At 25.5% G+C, this 20,983-nt stretch overlaps 1 protein-coding gene across 2 annotated transcripts; it reads left to right on the plus strand.

Moving 5' to 3' along the window:
- The first annotated feature begins 631 nt into the window (after nt 1-631).
- Nucleotides 632-19,831, plus strand: LOC107445142 (CAP-Gly domain-containing linker protein 4). Of its 2 annotated transcripts, none has more exons than XM_016059480.4 (13): nt 632-848; nt 2,522-2,836; nt 4,024-4,279; nt 6,826-6,969; nt 7,584-7,783; nt 9,419-9,554; nt 11,056-11,202; nt 11,288-11,413; nt 12,858-12,981; nt 13,074-13,147; nt 14,196-14,262; nt 17,652-17,752; nt 19,059-19,831. In XM_016059480.4, the coding sequence occupies exons 2-13, from the start codon at nt 2,570-2,572 to the stop codon at nt 19,265-19,267; spliced, it is 1,851 nt and encodes a 616-aa protein (XP_015914966.1). In that variant the 5' UTR covers nt 632-848; nt 2,522-2,569; the 3' UTR covers nt 19,268-19,831. The 2 variants fall into 2 exon arrangements, with proteins under 2 accessions (XP_015914966.1, XP_087017932.1); XM_087161806.1 differs by lacking the exon at nt 632-848 and adding an exon at nt 1,267-1,286.
- The last annotated feature ends 1,152 nt before the right edge of the window (nt 19,832-20,983 follow it).

Genomic DNA, 20,983 nt, shown 5'->3' on the forward strand with positions numbered 1-20,983 from the left:
TAAGTGTTAAAAAATCTAATGTCTAAACAAAGAAGTTAATGAAATGTATTGTAAAGTTAATGTAATGTATTGTCTAAACTAAAAAAAATTTTAATTTTACTCTTTTTTAACAACATAATAGCGTCTTTTTTTTTTTTTTTTTTTAATTTCCCAATTTTTAAAAACTAGTGTCCGTTATATTAGACGATACTTAAAATATGTATATGTAACCTATTAACTAAGTAATCAGTTTTCAATTTTTATTTACTTCTTCAATTTTTATTTATTTTTTTAATATGTTATTACTTCAAATTTAAACGAATTTAGTATTTTTAATTATAGGATAAGAAGCACAAAAAGTAAAAAACAATGAAGTGCATGAAAAAATAATAATATTAATTAAATATCCGCCCCCCCCCCCATGTTGGACAACTGACGAGCTTCTCAGCTTGCTTACGTCTCTATTGTTCAATCGTGCATTTGATACAAAATTTGAAATCACTCTTGTTTTCGATAACATCTTGATATGAATGAAACTATGTTTTATTTTCACACATTTTAAACTTCTAAATCTTTGTAAAACAAAGATAATCTCTTAATAAGGAAATTGAGTTGGCAAAATGAAAGATACAGGTAGTGACTGGCAGCATCTACGGTTTATCGCAATGCATCTTGGTCTTGTGTCGGTATTTTGCCTTGCTGTTATGTTTACAAATATGTACATAAAATTCATTAGGTTGTGACTTCTCGTTAACGATTTAATAATTGTATTTTAAACTCTGTTTTATCTTAAGTTAACCTATAATATTTTTAATAATTTTTAATTGACTCTGAAGTTAAAGTTTAGCTAATAACGTTTATTAGCTCAGGTATTAATAGAAATATTTTTTATCTAATATTTACCAAACTTCATTTTAATTTTTAATAAGTTTATTATGCTAATTTTAATTTATTCTGACAAATATTTTCTTTTACAGCTTTTTAAATCGTATGTAAAAGAAAGAAATTTAATTGTTTGAATATGCAAATTTTTTTGGTTTATAAATATTCTTACGTTATGGTGAAGAAAACTGAAAATATTTACAATTTTATTTTGTCAATTTATAATTCATGTCTGGTTTCGAATGTGAGTGGGTAACAGTTTGCTACTTTGGATTAGCAGGAAAGTAATAGAACTATAATTACTTTTTTATCTTTAAGTGACTTTGCCTCCCTCAATGTTTGTGTAATAGCTCAGTTAGCGAAGCGTTTTTAGTATTAAGAATATCATAACATTTTTCAAGTGAAACTTGCTTTAAATCCCATTTGTAAGTATTTGAATTTTTAGTTGTTGACATTTTGTATGCATTTATTTAGTAAGCCAACTGAATCAATATTCATCAATATTCATTCATTCGTCTTGTTTACTGGACTACATTCATAAGGAGTTTATTAATAATTATTAGTATTATCATAAGTTCTTTATTTTATGTCATTGCATGACTAGTAATTTAAAAAGGGCATTTTATCTTTTTTAAAAAGCGTAGGACAAAATTTAAGACTTCCTACTAACCAAGTATCATTGTAACTGTTAAAATATTCAATTTGAATTCAACGTTTTGCTTTCAGTTAAAGGGAATCAAATTAATACCAGACTGGCTTGATTAAAAAAAACCAGTTAATTATTCATTTATGTATATATATATATATATATATATATTAAAAATAAAGTAACAATGCAGTAAGAACAAATAGATTGAAAAAGAAAAAAAAAAAAAATATTTGATGAATTCAAAGTATCTCAAGAATAATTGTCTGTTTGCCCTTTGATCCCTATAAATGCACCCTCTTTCCCTTTTTGTAAAAATCAGTCTTAGAAACACTGCTTTTTTATTCATATTCCATTTTATGGAAAAATTAATTAAGGGTTAATAATAATTACACACAAATTATCTTTGCTTATGATTTTAATTCTGATTACTATTACAAATACTTTGTTAGGATTATTCTAACTGGTTAAATTTTCTTTTTATCAAGGAGGTATATTAATAAATTTTTTAAGGGATTTTTAATTTAAAAGTTATTTTTTTAAATAAGTACCTTTTAAAAAAATTCACCTTTAAATGTTTATTTTCTAATAATTTTCAGTTAAAATTATAGAAAAAATCTTTTACACTGTTAATCAAAAAAAAATTTTTTTTAGTTAATTTATTTATTATTCTTTTAAAATTATGCACAGAGATTGTCTCTTAGCATGCCTTTGATTATTATTTATTAACTACAAATTTTTCTGTTATTTTGATAACGAGAGAAAATTACTTTTTTAAAATATACACGTCAAATAGTATAAGATGGTTACTTAATTGTTGAAGATCAAATTCAGTTATTACATATTTTAATAAATTTTTACTGTGTTAAATGAAAGCCCTTTCAGAACTCAAAGTGCCCTTTTTTATTCCTAGAAAGAATTCTTTATAGTTTATAATAAATATGCAACTAATTCATGATTCTTGAATAGTTTGTCGAACATGATATGTACTAATTGTCATAGTTTTCTTTTTAGTTACAAATATGATTCCCTGTGAAACAAGTTAAGATATTTTTACCTATTATGACTGCAGCTCTAGAAGAATCTTCAAATAAGCCTGATGAAAACGTTAAACCTCCTGAAATGCGAAGACAGCCTATCATACATCCATCTTCTGATGCACCACTCTGCAAAAGCTGTCACCAACTGGATCTTCCATTTTTCGACCCCAGCTGTCCTGGTTGCATTCTGATACTCCAAGATTCTGAAACAACCATTCCTCAGATATTTGCTATTGTTAGACAATGGATGCCACAAACTCAACAAAATATTGAAGTTTTGGTCAATGAAGTAAGATATAATTTTTCTTCAATTTTAATAAAATACAAGGTGTGTAGCATTTTTGAAAAGTGCTTATTTTCAATTTTCGTTTTTTAAAAGCCCTTAAAGATGCTTTTTTCATTGTGTGTTTTTAAAATGTGCTTAATTTTCCCTTTTTCAAAATGAGATTTTTCCTTTACCATGTTGATTTTTGCTTCAAATTATGCAAAAAGACACAGTTCACATTGTTCTATTCAACGTTTTCACAATTAATTCAACCCCAATCTATTTCGACGCATTGTCAGTCCGTAGCGTATCAAAACGCCATTCGTTTCACATGATTCAAAATTTCATGATTTTTGACAATTGTCAAAAACAATGCCAAAAGGTTTTCTTTTGTTTTTGACATGACAGTTAAAGCAAGATAAAACAGTCAATTGTCAAAAACTTTCCAACCCTGCCTAATTATGATATTTTTTTAAAGTGCTTAAAAATATTTTTTGAGTGCTTGAAAAGGTGCTGATTTTTTTTGTTGAATAATTTGGCTATGCACCCTGAAAGGATATTTTTATTTTGTTACTGAAATTTGAATATTTGTACTTTCTATAAAAATGGAATTTTTTTTAAATCCAGCTCGTTGTAATGTTTAATATAATTTATAAATGATTTTTTTCTTTCATAATTAAAATACTTTTTACATATGTATAAATATAAATGTCTTTTGAAGTGTCTTTGACTTGATGAATATTTTTAATTCTAAATTAGAAAATTTTCCGAATTCTAATTCAAATTTTGCATTGTTAAACAATTCAATAAATAATAAGTATATATGTTATAGAGCTTAATTAAAATAAATAAAGTACATTTAACAAGAAATAAGAATAAAATTATCGTAAAAATTGCTTAATTTTAATGGTTGATTCAATATTAACATGCCACCTACATCTTATTTTTATTTAAAGCAAATATGCGTATTTTTTTCCTTCGGTTTTTTCACTTCATATTTAGAATTTCTAATCCTTTTCTAAAGTGAAACATGTATACCACCATTTGAATGTAACTGAAATTTTCCAACTTTATTCAAAACATTCTAAATTAAAATTTACCAATAAATTATGAATAGAATGTATTTGCAATGTAAATGTTTTTATCTTTAGTTCAAAGTGTTTGAAAACTGGTATAAGTTCTCATGTTGTTATAAATACATTTACGTTTAGGTACTAAAAAGGGGTGCTAATGTAAATGACAGAGATGGCCTTACAGATATGACATTACTTCATTATGCTTGCAAAGCTGGTGCAAATGGTGTTGGAAATGCAAAAACTGCAACTCGAACTGTTGGACTACTTTTAGACAAAGGTGCTGATATATATTTGCGATGCCGTTGGACAGACATGGCTGCAATACATTATGCTGCTTATTTTGATGTTGCCCCTGTCGTAGAATTGCTTCTAAAAGCAAGCAAAGGATTAGGTAAGAATATTGTGTTTCTTATTTGTGAACATCATTTTTGTTTGCTATATAAACTATGGTACTTATTGTGTGTTTTGAAAAGTAACAATTAACTTTTTTTTGGGTTGAATGAAGTTAAAAATGAAATGTTTTGATATGATAATTTAAAAGAAATATATATTTTAAAATTGGTGTATTATATTTAAGTATGCATTTTATTATCAATAATCATCAGCAATTTTAGGATGTCACTAAACAAATTTTTACTATAATTAAATTCTGGAAAGAAAAAAAAACAGTATTTGTTAAATATGGTTGTACATATAATTAAATTAATACGTTTTTTAACTCTCTCTACTCTGACTTGATATTTATTTTAAAAATTTATTTTTGTTTGTTATTTTGAAACACACACTTTTTATGCTGATCATTTGAAAATATTTAAAATTGCTAAAATTAAATATTCAGTAGTTATTTAAAGACTGTAGTAACAAAAATATCCAAAAATAAATCAGAAGGCTTTGAAATGGTTGAACAAAAAATAAAAGGAATTATTAAGGGTTATGAATATGAATGAAAAAAATTTTTTAAATAAGAACACATTTTTATTTTAATGTTTTGATATTGCTAAATAGTATGGATAATTTCTATACCCTGTTGCTAGTTAAGAAAAAAACATTATCCCTATGGAGAGAGCCTGTTTGCATCTAAGTGCACGCCAAATCGATACCAAGTCTAAACATGTATCAACATCGTCAATTCTTGAATAGATGTTCCTCTGCCTTCTTTTTGCTTGCTTTCCTAACTCGTGTGAAATGAGGAAATCGAAACTTATTGAATAAAAACTATTGTTTTTTTCCCTGTAAAGTTAGAGGATTGCATCATATTTAAATTTAATTGGTTTTATATTTTTCTAAAAATGAATAAAAAATATACTTGGTATAAAAAATAAACTGCTATATTCTGTACACATAAAACATTCTTGTCATGTCAGCATAAGCTCCATTTTTAGTGGTCCAATCAAATGCAGCAATACTCTTGCAATGTCATTTAGTTATTATTCTTTTAAAAACGATTGTTCTCCTTTTTTTATGGAAATATGTCGCCAAGTCTATTCCCTTAAGAGTTCAAACTATAACCTTCTTTAATAATTATGCAATATATATAGTAAAAGATAGCATATATTAAATTTCTTGTTTGACATGTTTAACTTTTAAAGCCTTTTGAAAGCATGCGTGTATAATTTCATAACTAAATAAAGAGAACTATATGCATTCCCAAATGATTACTTAAATCTTATGCCACAATGGTCTTTTTTTTTTTTTAACCTGCAACAGAGTATAGTTCTTGTGATTTTGAACTATGGGTAGTATTTAAGAGACTTAATCATTATAACATTTTTATGCTTGCTACAATATTTCCTGAAGTAAAATTAAGCAGCTGCTTGTAGCTGAGAATAATTACTAACATGATTAAGAAAAGCAAATTTAAGACATTTAGCTATAACAAACAATTTGATATCTGTTTCTGATCATAGGATTCATATTTTTATCTAATCATACATTACAATCTTTAGGTATTCTTATTCTTGCTACAATCTTTACTTAATGGTACAGTAAAAGCTTGGTATAACAAGTACTTCTTACAAAAAATTCACTGTTATTGCAAATTTCTAAGTCACCGTCAAAATACTAATCTTAATGATCTAAAGCTTATAATGAGTTTGTAACAAGTTAAAAACTACCAGCCTGCTGTAATTTTTTGAGAAAGTACTTTTTTCTGCTGTTTAAATGGGCAATATTATTTTTAAAAAAAACTGAAATTTCCTACTTACTATTTCAATTCCTTATTTTTATAAAGCAACGTGCAAGCCATTACAGGTTAAATTGTCTTTTTCCTAGCAAAAGTTCTAGCATTATTTTTAAAAATTCTGCTATGCATTTTATATGAATGCAATTTTATCTGATATTATAAATTGTTGTTATGGACTTTTACTTTATTTAGAACTGAAAAAAATATACCTAAATATTAAGAAAATGCTGGGCAATTCCATGGTTTTATTTTGCGTATCATGCATGAAATTAATTGATATTTTTGTAATAATTTTTTCTTTCTTAATATATATAACTGAATTTAAAAATAATCTTACTCCTATTCATAAAAGACCTGAGTAAAATTGCAATTTCCTACCTCCAATGGATTGACCCTGTTATTCAGTGAAAGGTTTTTGACATTTTAATGTCCCTTTAATGATAATTTATATTAATTATATGACTTGTCCGAAACCAATGCCTAAATTCAATGTCTAATGCTCTTTGATCAGTGTAATTCTGTGTTTAGATTTCTGATTGCTCTATATGCTTTTCATGAACTATTAAACTTTTACTATACCTCTTTTTTTCTTAACATTCAGAACTTTATTTATTTTGTTATTGGTATTTGCTTTGCAATTTTTTTCATAATTTGACTGAATGAACTACTTTTCCTCATTATAGTATTAGTCATAATAATAGCTTGAAAGGAAGAAGAAAACTTTAACTTTATACTAATTTATTTATTCCTCTTAGATATTAATACTCCATGTAGAGAATTTGAAGGTGGCTCTCCTCTGCATATAGCAGCTACCAATTTATGTACAGAGGCAGTAAAATTACTGTTGGAGCATAATGCTGATGTTACTATGAAAGATAATTCAGGAAAGACACCATTAGGTTGTTACATACCTTTTTTTTTTCTTTTAGACTTCCTTATAGTGGCTTATATTTGAACTGCCCTTACATTTTTTTTTTTGAAGAATTTGAAAACTATGTTATTTTATTTATGTTTAAAGATTAATATGGTCTAAAAAGACTATTTTATTTGTCTAAATTGTTTTTTAAACTTAAATATCTTGTCACAATACTTTTGAATGTGTATATGGCTTTTTATAAATATTTTGTTTTTTGTAAAACCAAAGTTTCCAATGTTCAAAATGAAATTTAAAATAAAATTACTATTAAATATTGATTTGGAAACTTAGTTTCTTCCATAATAGCTATAGTGCTAATTTTGCCTGCTAGGTTAATTGTAATTTGCTTCTTTAGTTGTAAACTCCTAATGTCTTTTATATATATGAAAGAAAATATCTCTAATTAAGGTATTTGTTTATGAAATACTATATATTAACGGTTGAACCTACTTGGTAATTTTTGTTTATTGTCACTAATTTGAAAGTAAAAGTAACTTTTTCATTTTCTCTAATACTATAACTTTAATCAATACTAAATCATATACCAGTTGCATATTTTATAAAGAATCATTGTAAAGTTTTCTGTAACATTTTCAGAATGCATTCCTGATTTTCCTTCAACTCAGCATACTCCTGACCTCAGGGAAGTGATCAGCTCTCTGAGGCAACTTCTTGAATCTGCTACACCCCAGCACCTTGTTCAAGATCAACCTCAATATGGCAGCATAGGAGGCAAGGCAGTTCTCAAATCCATGGGTATCCAAATCGGGGATAAAGTCATTGTTGGAGGAGCAAAGGTAAGATCTTTTCTATGCCTAACATTCATTCTAATATATACATTATTATAGGAGACAGATTTCCTCTAAGGTTACAGACAACTACATTACTCTCGTTTTTAATTTCCAACTGATTGCGCAAGATTACGAGTTTTATGTTAAATGAATTAAAGATATTTGTTTCAGAAATTGGGGAAAAGAAAAATTTTTAAAGTAAAAATAAAAATATCTTAATTATTAGGAAGCTTAGTATCTCATCGACCTTGTTGTCAATTCTTTTTTATGTTGAGATCAAATTTCAAGCAAAATACTATAAAAAAATTATAAGGTGTAAAAGTCTTTTTCTCATACCGAAAAAGATAAAAAATAAAGGTTTTTGTCAACTTCCTGAACAAATCAAAATGCCAAGAAAAAAATCAACCCTTGAAGGCAGTCAAATAGACCATGAATGAGATGGGAAAGTTACCTGAGCTATCGTGGAGTTGAGTTCTGCAAAAGTTTCGTTGTGGGTATTGGCTCTACAAGTTATAAATAAAAATGAACTGTAAAAGATAATGATTTGTGGGCATGAAAAATAACAGCAGATGAATGCATTCTCAACCTTAGAAGTATTTTTAATGTTTCTATTAATTAACATATTTGATAAATGTATGAACAAACTTTTAGGTGAGTTGTTTATGATAAATCTAGAGATCTGACTATTCCATAACCAAACAAAAACAAATATTGTGAGGATATTACATAGTGTGCATAAAAATTTTATGGATTTTTACTTATAACTAAGTCTGATTTCAACTACAACAAAAAATTTATTTTAATAAAAAAATTAGAAACCAACAGAGCAATTAATAACAAAGGCAATTTTTTTTAACGTTATTATATCCTTGATACATATTGTAATAGTGTAAATACATATTGTATAGTAAATTAAATATATTATAGTTGAAAAATAATGTGCTAGTTTTGGGCAACAATTTTCAAAAATATATCTCTAGATAAGTGCCAAGATCACATTTTAACCACCCAGGAAGATTGATATTTCATAAAAAGAGTTAATAAAAAAGTTCCGAACAAGAAAAGTATGACTGAAAACTTTATTGTACCCTTTTAATAGAAAGAAAAGCATACAGGTCTTCCCGATTTCCACTTAGTACAAAATGTACTTTTTAATATCAATGTGAAGTATTCTTCAGTTCACTGACTTTTTTTACCATAAATTACGACATCCTAATATTAGTATCTAGAGGGTTGCCCTTCATTAAAGAGAGCCCACAATATTATGTATTTAATTGCTGTTGCATCCAACAAAATAATGGTTTAAATAATTTCTTTCAAAATGTAGCTTAATCAACTAATTCATTGCTGATGACAGCATTTTGTTTTAAAAGCCTATAAACAATAAACTCATATTATTGAACTCATTTTCGTGAGAGGGGTAAATCTAAATTAAACGAAACTATTTTGGCTATATTGGAATCAACATTCAGTTTGGACTTTATGATAGCATCTATGGAGTCACAAACAGAATGCCATGTGTCAGTCTTTATAATGTGTCTGTAAAGTATATTAAGTATATCTCTAGGTACTTACGTAATATCAAATAATATAAGTAATATTAATAAAATCATGTGGTAAGCTATTCATTCTGAATTTTAGGTTGGAATTTTGCGATACTGTGGTGCTACTCAATTTGCCTCTGGAATATGGGCTGGAGTAGAACTAGAAGAACCATTAGGAAAAAATGATGGAACCTTAAAGGGAATTTCCTATTTCAAGTGCCCACAAAATCATGGTAACTATCTATCTATTGGGGAGTTCTTATCTGCATTTATTTACTACATTTAAAGTTTTATATGGTTATTCTGTTAAACTAATTTTTAATCTTCTCTGGGATCTTTTTCTTATTTTTTCAAATCATGCAGATCCTCAAAGTATTGTGAAACATTTAGATTTAACTAAAATTATTGAAGTATGTTCTCAAACATAAAGACTTATTTTAATCAAATAGTAGATCCATAAAGAAATCAAAATATATTATTGAAGTTGTGAAATTTGCATTTTCCAAGCATCTTATATTTATTTTTTAAATTTTTAAGTATGTTGCAAAAATTTGTGTTTATAGGTAAATGTCATAAAATGTAACAATTTATAAATATCTATTATAAACGTACAAATTGCACTCTTCTAATAATTTCTGTGCTCTAAAGACTTTTTTTTTTGTTGCTTGAAATTAATTTTTATATTTTAGCAATTACAGTAGACTCTCGATTAATCATTGGAGTCAAGAAGTGATAACACCCTAGATAAACAAATATCCTGGATAATCCAATTTATGAAAATGTTGTTTGGAAAAAAAACGATCGAAAATGTAAAAATATTTTACTATAAAACATTATTAGTTCAATTAATTTAAAAGAAAAAGAATGAACTGGACATTTTAATGTTATTTAGATTTACAATTTGTACAGTTAAAAAGAAAAACAGAGGTGAAGTTTACCTCACTGTTTTGGAAAGAGTGAATTGAGGGAAATTTGTTTTCCATTATTTACTTTTGTCAAATTTTACTACACAGATTTTTTATCATCATAATTTCTACAAGTTAGTTTTCATCTGTTTTGTTTCATGTAATTAATACCTCAGTGTGTACTAATGTGCCCCTGTGATTTAATTTTTGACTGAATACAACATTTTCCCCACTACTGTTGGGATATTCTTCAAAATTCCTTGTTTCTTCCAAATGAGTTACATGAGGTTTAAAATCCTCGTCATTTAAATTTTCTCAACATTACAATGTTAAATCTTTGTTAATCCATGCAACACTTTTAGAACAGTTCAACTTTCTCAAAACTTCTAAGATTTTTCTTTTAAAATGTGAACTATTGTTGATATCTGTAGGAATTTCATTTTTCTTATACGATAAAATTGTGTTTCCTGATTTTGCATGATTTTGTCCTGTATAATAAACTTGAGAAATCTGATCGTAGTTATTCAAGAGTCCACTGTGTATAGTATACTTGTCTAATTTAACTGCTACTTAATAGTTAAAATAGCACTATAGATAAGGATTTTTTTATATGGTTTTTAATTAATTAATTAAAAAGTTAAAGTCTTTGTATAAATTAACAAACAAACATTACATTCAAACTTTTTCTTTAAAATATTTATTTATAAAACAAACCATTAAATAAATTATTTCTTTTCTAACATAGTTGCTTTTTCTTTGCTTCGAATATATATTTGTTTATATTATATATTTATAAATGTTTATGGTTCTTTTTACATTATCTTTATAGGAATTTTTGCTCCTATCAATAAAATTTCCAAGTATGATGCATATCAAAATAGGAATAAGTCTCCCTCAATTTATCGAAATTCTCCTCCTAGAAGCATATCATTTTCTAAAATCAATGTCTCCCATGTAACTTCCAAAATTGAAACAGGTATTAAAAAAGTTTTTTGTTTTGTTAATTAAAACGTTTTTGGATACATACTGTGTAATTGATTTTCTTTTACAATTCTTTAAAGGTTTATCCAGTATTAGAAATCGCCAAAATTCTCTAGAGCCTGAATTTGCTGTTGGTGACAGAATATTGGTGTCTGGTCATCGAAAAGGTACTATTCGGTTTGCTGGAGAAACGGAGTTTGCTACAGGTTTGTATTTTTCCAAAATTTTGTATTAATTTTGATTTGAATCTGTAAATTTGTACATTCATCATAGATATTTCATGTATAACTTTATAATAACATGTAATAAATTGTGCAACTAATTACTATTAACTGCACAATAGTGCAGTTAATAGTAATTAGCAAGCAACCCTTCGCAAAAAATCTAAAGCAAGGATATGTAGTCTGGTGCTCTAAAGGTCTTTTTACTAGTTTGAATCTTGAACTGTCTTTAATATTACTAAAATATAAAGATGAGAAAAGATGACAATAAGTTTTTTTTTCTTTTTCGGTTGTGTTCTTTAAACATAAATTAATGCTTCAGTTAAGAATTTTTTAAATACAAGATTATAACTATAGCTATTCTAGTTTTTTCTATAGCTATTATGAACTCATTATTTGCAGCATGGATGTCTTTGGTGCTGGGACTTTGGGTATATATTCCTCTTAATAATTAGGAATCTTAGACCAAAAGTCTCCCCCTAATATTTCAAACAAATAAAAGAAAATTCCATGGATAATCATTGATATCTATTTTGCCATGTTAAAAATGAGCTAAGACATTTTTACGAAAAAAAAAACATTTTATAATTATTTAACAAATTAAGATGATTGTAATTGTGTATTTCAGATTCATCTCCCTCAAAAATTATACCTGAGATGCTCCTAATGTGCAGTTATATGTAATTTATTTTGAATCTGTACAAATAAATTCAGAAAAGAAGAAAAATTAATTTTTTTTGCAAAAAATAGTAAAAGAGGAATGTGTATAAGTACTTTATTTTAGAATGTTCCTTCCTGAAACTAAAAAATTTTAAAATGATCAAAATATTTATAAAGAAGAATTAAAGAAGTAAAAAGGAACTTTATACTATACAATCTGGTTTAAAAAATGTTTTCAATTGTAACCCACTAAAAAAACTTAAGAAAAGTTTTCTTGAAACTGTAATGAAATCTGCTAAATTTCCAGTTTTTTTTTTTCCTACCATAAATGGAAATTTATTACAACATGTATTGCATTCAAAACTGTTAATACTACCATGTATTGTGCAGAATATTTACTTTGTCATATAATTTTCGTACAATAAATCATGATTTCCATTTCTGAGTTCCGATTTACATAGAACAATAAACAAGTTAAAAGATGGAACAAAATAGCTTCTTTAAAAAAAATATTTATGTTTTAATTTAGAGGTTAAATATATTTGCCTTCATTATTATAATGAAATAAGAAGGAAAAAAAAACATGCTGATAGCAATATAACATTTTAATTTTCGATTAAAAAAAATAATAATTATGCTCTTTTAGCAGTTTTTGATAGAAGAATTGAACAAGCTAATAAGTAAAGGAATAAATGCAGGGAATTATTTATAGCATCTTTAATAAATTTTAAAAAAGTTTTTTTTTTTTCATAATATATTTATTGAATAGGCTTTTGGTATGGAATTGAGCTTGACAAGCCCCAAGGAAAGAATGATGGTTCAATTAATGATGTTCAATATTTTTCCTGCACACCTGGTTTTGGGCTTTTTGCACCTCCTCATCGTGTGTCTAGGTTTGTATTTTATATCTGTGATTTTTTGTAATTTTTCTGGGTAAATAATTCAAAAGTATAACTTAACCTTCTTATTTCATTGTGTCATTTAGGTTATTTAAAAATTCAGAAGATGATTCATCTGATCAAGATTCTGCAGATTTAAGCATGAGTAAAAGTTCTACAGGTATGAATTTATTTCTCTTTTTGAAACTTTAGTTTTTTACTCATAGATTTTGAAAAAGATACTCATTAATTTGATTATAAAATCACTTCAAACATAATGCAATTTTAATGTAATAAGAATAAAAAATAGGCTTCATATTTGTATAAAATTGCATGATTTAAATGCTTGGAATGGTGAATGGCATTTTTTTCTTCTTTAAAACCTTAGTATTATGATAAGTAGCTTTGTTTGTTGTATTTTTTAACAAATATTTAAATTTCAAATTAATATTAAATTAAAAAATTTCTGTTAGAAATCTATTTGAAAAGTGTTTCCCTTTTTGTTATGTTTAACTGCTTATGGGAATCTATTTTTATAACTAATGCAATATCTTTATGCAATATTTTTATAACTAATGCAATATAAATTGAAGAATCTGTTTGAATATTTTTGTATTCTGCTTAAGTTTTTCTGGTGTTTATACTCAACCAGATATTTATAAATGTCGTCGATTGTCTTTTGCTTTTTGCATGTTCCTCAATTACCAATGCATAACCTTTTTTTTTCCAAGTAAAAATTGGTGTTTTCAATAATTGTGTATTTCAAAACACAATTATTTAAAACACCTTTTTTCACAACATTGCATTATACATCAAGGTATTAGTATTTTTAATCAGTATTTGATTCGTTGAAATATTAGTATTATCAATCAGTAATTAAATCATTAAAATATTAGTATTTTCAATCATTGTTTCAAGGGAAAAAATTACTGTTTTCATTAATTTTTATTCAAATTTTCCAGTTAAGCTTTCATTATTATTGTGTATCAATGAGGTATTGTTTATTTTTACGGAAAACAGTACTTAACTCACGCTGTTTAGATTAATTGTTATAGAATTAGATAAATAACAATCAAACCACTAAAATAAGGAATTTTTAAATTGAAATTTGAAAAATTGTGTTTTTTTCTCACATTAAATTCTTTAATGTATTAAAAAAAAATTTGTTCTAAAAAAATAAAATTGTTGCTTTTTATCAAACTGTTTTTTTTTTTTTTTTTTTTTTATAGATGGGGAAAATGGAATTTTAAGTCCTAGTTCTCCTCGTTCGTTGCTTTTCAGTCAAAAATCTATGAGGTATATTCTATTTATTATTGAAGTTATAAACTGTATTTTCCTTTCCCTACACATAATACAGAAATTTGATGTTTATTTTGGAAACTATTATTTGAGATGTTCATCTAGAACTAATAAAGCATAAAAAAAAAATAAATAAAAAAAAATGATGTTAAGCCAACAAGATGAAATATATACTAACACTCACCCAATCTATAGATCTTTTTTCATCTTTAAGTTGATAAAATCAAAGTGAAAGAATCCGTGTAGTACATTATACTTTGTGATACTATATGTTTAAAATTTAATTTATTTATTGATAAATAATTATGACAATTTTAAAACATAGAGCTTTGTTACTGTTATTTTAACTTTTTATTTTTAATGTTCATTCAGTATTGTCCCAAAAGTTAAAAATTATATAGCAAAATTTCTGCACACATCATCCAACCGCGGCTAAGCACACAACCTTGTTTTTTAGAGCACTATCTTTTAACCGGCATAATATAGGCAATATCTGATTTATCATTAGGCCATAGAGGTCCCCTAAATGTTACAAATGATTTATTATTAAAAATTGTCTATTAGAATTATGAGTAAACAAAAACTTTTATAAATATAAGCTAAAATTTACTAATATATCCTATTTTACTCATGTTGTGAATAATTTAAAGGCACTTTATAAATAAACAGCAAGCAATCTGCATGCTTCATTATTTAGTCAAATTATTTTACGATATATATAAGACTAATGTAGTTTTTGTTATATTAACTGATGAACTTTAACTTATTTTAATGTACTACATTTTTGTTTAATGTGATTCAATATGCTAAATTTGTTTGAGTTTGTTTTAAAAATATAGTCTAAGGGACCCTCTTTGCTGTTGAACTTACATCAATAATGCATGCTATTAAATTTTCATCCAAATCAGATTTGGCAGACCTTTTCAGAAAGTTTCCAATTTCATCGACCATGTACCTATTAAGTTTTGTAAAATAAATTATTTTAAGTATACTTATGCCTTAAAACATGCTGAGTAATGCTGAAATAATTACATGTATTTTTTATTCCTAATATGATCAATAAATTTTAACGAGTGGGTGACTTGCTCTAAAATGATTATGCAAAGAATTGTAGCACATTGCTCAATTTATATTTATATATTATGCTTTAATAATGAATTAAAGACCATTCTGAGTGTTAATATAAAAACTACTTCAAAACTTATTTTTTAAAAATTCTTGAAGGCATAATGGTAATTACACAATAAGTAAGTTTGGTAGAGTATTTCATCCTTATAAACCATTTTCCTGAACTGTTTTTACTATGCTAAAAAGAGTGTAGCTCGAAATTGTACTTTTTACGCATATTCCCACTTTTGCTCATACAATAAATTTCTTAAATTCGAAAAATAAATATCTCGTTTTACAATAAATAAATGTGGAATTAGGTTTTGAGGAAAATTATTTTATTGTAAAATGTGAAATTTCAATTGTAAAAATTTGAATTAGGGAAAATTTTATTAAATTGTTCAAATAATTGATAACAGATCAAACACAAAACTTTTCTGCCAAGTTTAGCATCCCTTTTTCACTGTAGGAACTTGTTATATTGATCTTAAAAAAACAAATAGTACCTAATGGCAAAATGTTTTTTTGCATTTAAACACAATGAAAAATGTTTTTTGCAGTATTTTATACTTCTAAAATATTTCTCTAAAAATATTTACCAGATTTTATTTGTGGAATATCTTGATAATGTTTAAATGAATTGATAATAAATTATCTAATTATGTTCAATGATTTGTAATGTAGCAAGTGTGTTTTTATAACATTGCAAGTGTCAAAAAGTGTAGCTTGAATTATTCTGCTAAAAATTCTACTCCCCTTTATTCTACTAGAAATAACTTTTGAGAAATTTATTTCTGGTATTATATATCTATTTGAACATATTTTTATTACTTATTTTTAATTGTTTGTATTTTCAGGGCACACGCTAAGCACTTAAAGTTACTTGTCAGTAAATTAGCCAAATTTCAAAAGTCTTTGCAAATCTAAGCAAATTTTTATGATTAATTTTTTCACATTAAGTCAAAATACAAATTTACTTTAAATTGAACTATTTTAAAAATGCAAATTTGAATCGAGTCATTTCTCAGTTAGGTAGTATTAAATTAGCAGTGAAGGGAGGAGAGGGTCTCTATCTCTATTTTGAGGAGAAGAGATAGGAATAGGTTGGGGTTAATTTTTGACAATTTCATAGACTAGAGAATTATATAAGGATAAACCTGAAGCAACATTTAATGTTTTTATATATTCAGACTATATTTTAAATGAATATATTTCATTTTGAATAAAACGTTTCATAATTTAAATCTTATATTTTTTTTAAAAAAAAGAATTTTTACTGTGGCTATTATAGTCATTCAGAAAAAGAAGGATCACGGTAGGAAATAAGTTATTTGGATAATTTAATTCTATTTTATCGGTTTTTGTACTAGCAGAGACTTTTTAACAAAATCTGGAGGGGGGTTGTACTATATCTATCATTGAAAAGTGGTAATTTATAAAGATAAAATCAAAGTTAAATTTTCTTATTTCATCATTAATTTGTGAATTTTGCAATAAGTTTATTTTAACAAACAATATGCTATTGTCATAGGAATGCATATTTTTCCGAAAAATAATTGGATGATAATATCGCATCTAGCTACCACTTAATTTGCACAAACTATATTTAAGAGTTTTGTCACATGACATCACGTGATCCAACAGCAAGCTCGTTTGCCTGTTTCTTTATTTTATGCTTTCATAATCTCTCTTGCTGCTTACATTATCGGCACTTAATATACCTATGATTAATTATGCGACTTATCTACTTGAAATTTCTGAAATCGAATAAAAAAATACAAATACAGGAATTCAGATTTATGTAATTTTCAAGATCAAAGGGAATATATATATTTTTCTATTCCGTAGAAAAAAATCATTCGTCGAAGCATATAATTTGTTTCGTTTAATTTACAATTTAATTCCAATTGGCGAGGTGATAAATGCTTAGTGCTGGCCCTGATTTTCAAATTTATCTTATAATAATACTAAAGGAAAATGCCAAGTTTTCTTATGCTATGATTTATATTATCTATTTATGATGTTCTTCAAATATATTAGTGAACAGTTTTTAATTAATAGCATATTTAATAAAATATCATAATTTCTTAAAACCAATTAAATGAAGAAAAAGATAGTTTTGTTTCATTGTATGGTTTTCTAATTTCAGTTTGCTTTTATTCTTAAAATTTTTTAACGAAAAAATTTCTTTAATTTAGAATATTTTTATAGCTTAGTTCTAAGCAAATGCCATTATTTTATTTCTGGGTGATTGATATTAATGTATTGCAAATTTGTAGGAAAAGTACCAGATTTACACCTCAGCTATCAAGTCCTGTTAATTCAAAGAAAAACTGTTGGTTAACTGTTGGGATCAATGTCTTTGTCAATAATGAAATTGGTAAGCTGGTTTTAAATATTCTTGTATGTAATATTATTTTTATAATTTTTTATTAATAAATAGGATTGATTTACTTCTATAAGCTTGTTTTTAAGGTTATTTTTATCGAAATATCCACCTCGCTAAATCTTCTCATCAATTGGAGGAAGAAAAAAAAAAGTCAAATCATGTCTCTATCTATGAAAGAAAGTTTAACTTCTCTTCTGCTTACTTATTCATTTTTTTTTAAATTTATATTATAAATAACATTCTTTAGTCATCTAAATGTCATATAAACAATAACAAAACTATATTGTATGAAAATTGAGGTTAATTATGCTTTATTATTATTTTTCTTTTTTACTGAATAAGGCATGTTTTAATTTTTGTTTACTTTAAAAATTCTATTATCTGCAAAAATCTGTTCCAAACCAATGTTCCTAGCATTTTAGTTGAGTAAATTTCCATTATAACCTGGGTGGTCCTAGAGTAAGAAAAATTATCAATCTGGGAAAAATAAAGAAATGTCAGAGAATTTAATTAATGTAATAAAATAACAATGGAAAAGAAATTGCTTTAAAAATCCTTTTTTTTTTTTTTTTTTTTTTTTTCTTAATTGGTTCAAAGCTTGAAAAAAAATTTTTTGATGCTTGATTTTGGTTTACTTCTCTTATCTATAAAATGCTATAATGTTTTTTTTTGTCTTATTAATGCATATATCTTCATTAAATTTTTAAAATTTATATGTAAAAATTTTATCAATTTCAAAAAAAAAAATTTATCAAAGTGTTTTAACATTTATAAAAATTGTTTATCTTTAATATTAAAATTGTGTTTCATTTTAAACATTAATACTAACTGGTAACAAGTGTTTCCCATGGTAACTATAAGTTATGTGTTTGATCTGTCATAAAATAAAAGCAGCATAAAAATGAAATACACTGTGTTTTGTTCATTATTGCTCTCCACTACTTCATAAATGAATCATTGCTTATCAACCTTCATACATGAATCATTGCTTATCAACCCCTATAATATGCTTATTTTATTCTTGAAATTATTTTTTCATAAAAAATTAATTCAGCATCAATTGCAAGTAAAAGTGTTTTACATTATGTTTTATGCACATGAATTAGCCAGGACTGAAAAATTAATTAAAATTTATGCCACCACTTACAAAAATTGGGTAACAAAAAGGAGTTTTCCTTTCTGATTGTGCTTGTGGTCACAAGTGTTTACATTCATAGTACTAAGCTAGGTGTGTAACTTTAGAATTTAAAAAATGAATAAAGAGTTCTATAACATTAATTAATAAATCTTTTGTTAGGAGTTGTCCGTTATATTGGTCCCGTAGACTTTGCTGAAGGTACCTGGCTAGGCATAGAGCTTAGATCCCCAAAAGGAAAGAATGATGGCACTGTTCAAGGCAAAAGTTATTTTATTTGTCGCCCTGGTTACGGCCTATTAGTGAGACCCAACAGAGTGACCGTACGAGGAATAAATGGTGCAAGATTGTTGGAAGAACCATCTTCATAGTTGATGTTTTTGCTTATATTTTATTTGTTAAACCTTGTTGTTTGTTTTAATTTGATTTTTCAAGTTAAAATTTTATGGTGTTTTACCACATTTTTTGACACATTTCACTTTTGAAATTGTTGATGCACTTTAATGAATATAGTTTTAAAAATTGACCATTTTTCTACGAAATTCATTTTTATTGTTAGAGAAAAGCTTGATCAAATGAATTATTTCTATAACCTTATAATTCTTTTTAATTTTGCATTTTATTTTGAATGAACTATTATGACTGTAATATTGTCATCTATATAAATCTTAAAATCTGTCTTTTCAAAATTTTAAAATTAATCTTACTTAGTTTTTTCAGCAAAAAAAATCAGCATTCTAAAATTTCTTTTATTAAAATATATGTTTAGTACTAATATTACTACACAAATGCCCCCTTTAAACTATTTTAATTTCAGATTTCTAATTTTTTATTTCATTTTACTAATTATACAAATTAAATTGGTTGCACTGAACTTTGGTGTTTTTAATCTTTTCTATTTCTTTCCATTTGCTAAGTATTTTATATTATTCAAAGGAAATGTAGGAATAAATTCGAAATGTATTCAAAAATTTTTACTTTACCCTTTTTACAAGGAATTTTATACCTAAGTGATCAAATTTAATGATCAAAAACTCAATTTATAATTTTTGTATCAAAATTTTTCATTCCATATATCCTATGTGTGTATTATTTATATGTTTTATATTGATGTAATTAGTCATATTTGGTTGCTACTTTTTTCTGTATTCTTTCTGTGATATTCAAAGTATTTTTTGCGTCCTACCCTGTAAAACAAAAAGACATGTACATGATTTTTATTTCTTTTTCTTTGTATATAAGTATTAAACTGTGTATATTTTGAAGCTGTAATGATTTTTCTTAACTATTTATTTAATTTATGGCAACTCAGTGATGTTTTAAAAGTTTTTTTTCTTCGACATTTTGAATTAATTGAATAATAAATGTCTTGTGAAACAAATTTTTTTTTAGACATTTGCAGTAATATACAGAACTTTATTAAAATATAATTTATTTCAATCAGTATGAATTCTAAATTTGATTAATATTTATTGACCTTTTTATTTATATCAAGCCATTATTCAAAAATACTTTTAATTTCAATTATTGCATTATTTTATTATGATTGCTTCTTAAATAGTTAAATTCTACATCAAGTAGTTATTTGTAAAAATGTTTCATTTTTGCTACACTATTTTTTTTATTTTTATTATTAATGTTAATAATAATTTCTCTTTTTCTGAAAACTAAAATTGGTTGTTTTCTTTTTTTACCTAATTTAAACTGATTGTTTTCTTTTATGGTTTTAGAAACATATGTTTGTATTATTTCGAATAAGTATATCTGTAAAATAATTTTTTTACACAGATAAATTTTTTCTTATTGGAAAAACATGCCTATTTGATGAAATTTTTCAATTTACTGAATTAAAATAAAATTTTAATAAATCCAAATTACTTTATGCTACAAAATATTAAACTTCTCTATATTGATTAGTTTAAAGATAATATGTCACTTGTTTCATGACTACTTGTTAAGGTATCTTTCTAAGTGAACAATAGATAATATTAAAATCAAAAGTATTTTATTTACAATTTTAAACGGGTAAACATATTTATTTTCCTTTATTTAAACCAGTGTTATCTTATGGTCCCATACATATTCCT

The sequence above is a fragment of the Parasteatoda tepidariorum genome, chromosome 1 (assembly GCF_982258835.1).
Source record: "Parasteatoda tepidariorum strain Cologne lab strain chromosome 1, Ptep-v5.0, whole genome shotgun sequence".
Taxonomy (NCBI): Eukaryota; Metazoa; Arthropoda; class Arachnida; order Araneae; family Theridiidae; genus Parasteatoda; species Parasteatoda tepidariorum.